Source organism: Oncorhynchus clarkii, chromosome 5 (genome assembly GCF_045791955.1).
Source record: "Oncorhynchus clarkii lewisi isolate Uvic-CL-2024 chromosome 5, UVic_Ocla_1.0, whole genome shotgun sequence".
Lineage (NCBI taxonomy): Eukaryota > Metazoa > Chordata > Actinopteri > Salmoniformes > Salmonidae > Oncorhynchus > Oncorhynchus clarkii.
Genome location: NC_092151.1, coordinates 79799421 through 79805539, shown reverse-complemented (window position 1 = coordinate 79805539; position 6119 = coordinate 79799421). Strand labels below are relative to the sequence as shown.

Sequence of the window (6119 nt, the reverse complement as noted above, 5' to 3'; positions counted from 1 at the left end):
TTGAAGGAATGATGGTGGCGCTAGATACAGGGAAATTCTTGAAGGAAACTTGCTTCAGTCTTCCAGAGATTTGGGACTGGGACGGATATTCACCTTCTAGCAGGACAATGACCCTAAGCATACTGCTAATGCAACACTCAAGTGGTTTAAGGGGAAACATTTAAATCTCTTATCTCCAATTGAGAATCTGTGGAATGACTTAAAGATTGCTGTACACCAGCGGAACACATTCCAACTTGAAGGAGCAGTTTTGCCTTGAAATGTCTAAAATCCCAGTGGCTAGATGTGCCAAGCTTATAGAGACATACCCCAAGAGACTTGCAGCTGTAATTGCTGCAAAAGGTGGCTCTACAAAGTATTGACTTTTTTGGGGGGGGGGGAATAGTTATGCACGGTCAAGTTTTCTGTTTTTTCGGTGTTATTTCTTGTTTGTTTCACACAAAAAAAATATTTTGCATCTTCAAAGTGGTAGGCATGTTGTGTAAATCAAATGATACAAACCCCCCAAAAATCTATTTTAATTCCAGGTTGTAAGGCAACAAAATAGGAAAAATGCCAAGGGGGTTGAATACTTTCACAAGCCACTGTACGTTTGGCTACATACGGACCGTTAGTGGAATTCCCACGAGAGAGTAACAGTTAATGTGATTGGATGGCTAGGCTACCTGTATTTGACTTTGTGGTGCTTTAATTTTATTTTTGGCAGTGAAACGAGGCTACTCAGGTGAGAAAAAAACCTCACCCAAATGTAGAGCTCCGTTGGAAAATATAAATGGGCTGTTTGAAAATGTGAAGAAAAAATGTTTACAATTTTAAATAATTAAATGTGAATCACATTTTATTTGGCGTACCCCCGACAGCATTGCGTGTACCCGTTTGGGAATACCTGGTCTACTGCAATCCAATGTCAAATCTAGTGAGTTGAATTCAGAAATTAAAGTTTGACAGACTTGTATAGTTGAAAATTGGACGATTTATACGATTCATTATTTGACTGTTATTTATTCTCTAAACATGATTTTGAAAACACTCTCTCTGACCAAGAACATTTAGGTTTTATGTGAGAGCCATCTGGCAGAGTCTAAACCAGGGGTGTCAAACTCATTCCATGGAAGGCCTAATGTCTGCTGGTTTTTGTTTTTTCCTTTGAATTAAGACAACCAGGTGAGGGGAGTTCCTTGCTAATCAGTGACCTTAATTCATCAATCAAGGGAGGAGCGAAAATCTGCAGACACTTGGCCCTCCATGGAATGAGTTCTAAACGATCATTAACAAGTTCTGTGTTTATTTCACACAATATTTATGACTATGAATACATGTCATGATGCTCATATCTTTGGCTTAGTGTGGTATTTTCATGTATTCGTACCAAAATCATCACAATCTTATTGACCAGACACACAAGTGCAATGACGTAACATTTTATTTGGAGAAATAGAAAAATTGTTACCATGTGTTAAAAGACAGCCCCATATTACACTAACAGTATAAACACTAAGCAATGTTATGACACCTCACATCCCATGCAAGAAACACTACTGTACTTCCAAATTCAAAGTAAACATAACACCTATTAATGTTCTTCAAAACACACATAAGACACTAACCCTCTCCCATCCAACCTTTTATACATTCATTACATTTTTAAATTATTGTCACCAAAATGAATTAAATTTAAACTGCAGTACTATAGAGTTTGGAAAAATAATGTCTGACAACGAAGTGGCCGTATCATGCTGTCTGAGAGAACAAAGCCAATTTACACTGAACAAAAATATAAACGTAATATGTAAAGTGTTGGTCCCATATTTCATGAGATGAAATAAACAATCTCGGAAATGCACCTTGCACACAAAAATATTATTTCTCTCATTCTGTGCACACATTGGTTAGTGAGCATTTCTCCTTTACCAAGATAATCCATCTACCTGACAGGTGTGGCATATCAAGAAGCTGATTAAACAGCATGATCATTACATAGGTTTTCTTGTGCTTGTGCTGGGGACCATAAAAGGCCCCTTTTAAATGTGCAGTTTTGTCACACAACACAATGCCACAGATGTCTCAAGTTTTGAAGGAGTGTGCAATTGGCATGCTGACTGCGGGATTGTCCACCAGAGCTGTTGCCAGAGAATTTAATGTTAATTTCTCTACAATAAGCTACATCCAATGTCATTTTTAGAGAATTTGGCAGTACGTCCAACCGGCTTCACAAGTGCAGACCACGTGTAACTACGCCAGCCCAAGACCTCCACATCCGGCTTCTTGACCTGCGGGATTGTCTGAGGGGTGTGTGTGTGGGGGGTTGCTAAGGACTATTTCTATCTGTAACAAAGCCCTTTTGTGGGGAAATTTTTTTATTGTGATTGGCATGGCCTGGCTCCCCAGTGGGTGCGCCTGGCTGCCAAGTGGGTGGGCCTATGACCTCCAAGGCCCACCCATGGCTGCACCCTTGCCCAGTCATGTGAAATCCATAGATTAGGACCTAATTTATTTATTTAAATTGACTGATTTCCTTATATATACTGTAACTCAGTAAAATCTTTGAAATTGTTCCATGTTGCGTTTTATATTTTTGTTCAGTATACATAAAGTTTTACTTAAAATTTTACTTCAATTCTTATCCATTTTTTTACCACTTTAAACAGAACAAACAACATGTGATGGTACCTCTTTATCTAGGACAGGCACATTTCTAACTGACCAATAAGTAGGTTTAACTTTCATAAGTAAAGCAAAAGGTAATATGTAAAAACTAAAAGTATGCAAAGATTAAGACAACTAAGTTAATGAATTAATGAATAGTTTTCCCTCTTTTCCCTATGAAATGGAGCTAGAACTGAAGGAGGTGCGGCTGTAGGTGGAGCTGCTTATGACGTTGTATCGGCTGGAGGAGCTAGGTGACCCCAGGTCCACGCTGCCTCTCCGCGAGCCCGTCCTCGACCCGGTCCTGGAGCCCGAGGTGGACCCGGGAGCCGAAGAGAAGTTGTACGGACTACTGATCCCTCTGGAGGAGGTGGAGGCAGCTTGGAGCATCTTGACTCCCGTATTCTCCTCCAACAAGCAGTTATCCAATGCTTCTTTATAAGAGATCTTCAGCTTTGTCTTGGGACAGGTTAGGTTCTTGGCGTGGTGCCTCATGTCCTGGAGCTTCTGGGCTGCCCTCCCATCCAGCCAGCCCACTTTGAGAGCTTCCTCGATGGTTCTCCTGCAGCCCAGCTCTGGGTCGTACAGGCCTCCAGTGACAAACTGGAACTCCAGGAAGCGGTGGCCCGCCTCGTATGGAAGCCACTTCTCCCTCATGGCCTCGGCGGCAGACATCTTGCGTTTACACTTGACGTCTTCAAATCCAATGTAGGCCTTCTGGGCGGGCTTTAGCCTGGTAGCCATGTCATTCTCGATGATCCCCTGGCGGGAGGCTTCCTGGATGGACAGGCGCCTGCCATCGGAAGGGTTTACAATGCCTCCTGTGCAAGCCTGGGCCTCCAGTAGTCTCTGGGCAGAGATGCTGTCCACCAGGCCACGTTTGTGGGCCTCAGAGATGGAGATCTTCTCTAGGGCCTCCATATCAAAGATGGCACCCACAGGGCTTCGCTCCCCATCCAAGACCACAGCTTCAGCAGGGCCAGCCAGGGAGACTGAGATGCTAGCGATGTTCTTCAGGGAGCTGTGGGAGGGAGGGCCATCAGGCTGGGTAGAGGAGCTGATGGTGGTGGTTCTGGAGGTGGTGGAACTGCCAAAGGAGCCACCAGAGGAGCTGCCAATGCTGGAGCCATTTATGGTGGAGCTGCCAGTGGTGGAGCCACCAATGATGGAGCTCGTCTTCTCAGCCTTGTTGGAAGTGATCCGCTGAGAGGTGGTGGTTGATGAAGACAGGGAGGATGCTGATGTTGCTGATGCTCTGGCTTTGGATGAGGATGTTGAGGAGGAGGATCTGGTGCAGTTGGTCTTGCTGGTGATGATTTTAGCAAACTGTGCGAGAGTGATTTTCTGGGATTGGTACTGGTCGTACACTGATTGGTCAATCACCTTCTTCTCTAGCAGCTCTCTGATGTCATACTGGATCTCAGTCTTCCTGTCGATGATGACCAATCGCGAGGATCCATCCTGGGCTGTGATCGTAATCTCCTCCCACTCACACTCCTGCTGCGACAGCTCCAGGAAGGTCTCGTAGTCGATGAGCCCTTTGTCGTATGCTTCCTTCACACTCATCTCCTTATTGGTGTCTGGGTCTACGATCACCACCCTCCTCTTCCTCAGAGTATTCTTCTGTGTCGTTGTCTGTGGAGGCTCCTTCTTGTCCTTGATGGGCAGGAGAACCAGGCCAGTTTTCTGGTCTATGATGCAGCGTTTCTTTAGCTGGAGATAAGTCAGGTTGTCCTGGTTGTTGGGATCGAAAAAGCCCTTGGAGACGTCCGCTTCGTCTGTCAGGATCTGGTTCATCTCCTTGCCGAAGTAGCCCTTTTTATAGGCAGTCTCCACCTCGATGCGGTGGCTGTGCCTGGGGTCGATGATGCCACCGCTGGCAATCTGAGCCTCTAGTAGACGGATCCCATGTCCCTTCTCTATCAGCCCCTTCTCTATGGCTTGGAACAAGGAGATGATCTTGTCCGTGCCTGGGTCTTTGTACCCGGTGACGGCCCTCTCTGCAGACAAGAGTTTGTCTTTGAACTCCGGCCCAGCCAGGCCGCTCTTGTAGGCATCGGCCACGGTCAGACAAAGGTTGTTGATGGGATCGATCATGAATCCCGAGGCAGCCTGGGCTTCGAGGAGCTCCAGGGTTGTGCCAGGCCTCAGTAACCCATCCTTCATGGCCTGGTAAATGGATAGGGTCTTGTGGTTGGCCTCGTCATAGACGCCTGCGATGCAGGTGGAGCCTCGGAGGTACGACCTCAACCGGTCCTCGATGTCCTGGCTGGTCAGTTTTCCATCCTTCAGTTGGTCCATGTCCGATTTCTCCAAGAGGTTAGCATCCATCAGATCCTTGATAGACACCTCTCCCCTGAGACCCTTCACCGTCATGGGCTTCTCTGGGGCAGGGAGGAGCAGGAGACCAGTGGTGGGTTCGGACTTGCATCTCCTCTTTAGGGAGACGTAGCTGGCTCCCATCTGGGTGTCTGGGTCCAGGTAACACTCAGGTCGTTGGTTTAAGGCCCTGTACAGGTCCTCGTCAATCAGGTCCCGGTCCATGGCTGCATCTTTAGGGAGGAAGACACTGAGGACAGGGTCTATGATGCCCCCAACAGACTCCTGGGCTTGCAGCATCCGTAGAGCTGTGTCTCTATCGATCAGGCCCTTCCTCATAGCCTGGCCTGCTGACAGGGGTTTGGTAGTATTGGGGTCGCGGTACCCCAGACAGGCAGCCTCTGCAGCCAGCAACCTCTCTCTAGCCTCCTCATCTACCACTCCTCTCTTAATTGCCTCCTCCACCGACATCTTCTCGTTGGCTCTGGGATCCACTATGTGGCCTGTGGCAGCTTGTGCCTCCAGCAGCATGGTGGCGCTTTCTTCAGAGAGGATGTTGGCTCTCTTGGCCTCTGTGAGTGTCATTTTATCCTGACAGTTTCCAGCAACACCAGCGATGATGCCGGTCCCTTTCAGATTCAGTTTTATGTCCACAGATACCTCACGGACAGTCTTCTGACCCTTCAACAACTGGCCATAGGTTGACTTGTCGATGACCCCGCAGTCTAGCAGCTGCTTGGCTGTCACTGTCTTACGGACACTGTCGAAAATCAGTGTGGCGGGGTCCAGGTCTTTCTTCCCGTTCTCGTCCGTCTGGGTGTGTTTGGCGCAGGCGTTATGCTGCTCCCTGAGTTTCCTCAAATCTGCCTCCAGGGTGTCTCTGACAGAGGTCAATTCAGAGAGCTGGGTCTGCGTGATCAACAGCCTGCTCTTATACCTGTCCTCCCCCTCCCTCAGCTCTCTCATCAGCCGCTCAATCTCAGTCTCAAGAGAACTCCTCTCCCGCTCCAGTTTCTCCTTCACGGAGTCGAACTGCCTCACCGCACCCTCCTTGGACTCGTACTGGCCCTTCCAGTACAGGAAGTCATTCTTGACCTGAATGGATGAATGTATGAAGGAATGGATAAAGGAATGGATGGATAAATTTATTTTAT

General features: G+C 47.2%; 1 protein-coding gene across 3 annotated transcripts in view; it reads right to left on the bottom strand.

Annotated features, from left to right (window-relative positions):
- Positions 1–1408: 1408 nt before the first annotated feature.
- Positions 1409–6119, bottom strand: part of LOC139409424 (desmoplakin-A-like) — a 39885-nt gene continuing 35174 nt past the window's right edge. For all 3 annotated transcript variants that reach the window (XM_071154566.1, XM_071154565.1, XM_071154567.1), the window contains one exon: positions 1409–6060. In XM_071154566.1, the coding sequence (XP_071010667.1) occupies positions 2821–6060 (3240 nt within the window). In that variant the 3' untranslated portion in view covers positions 1409–2820. The remainder of the gene's footprint in view (positions 6061–6119) is intronic.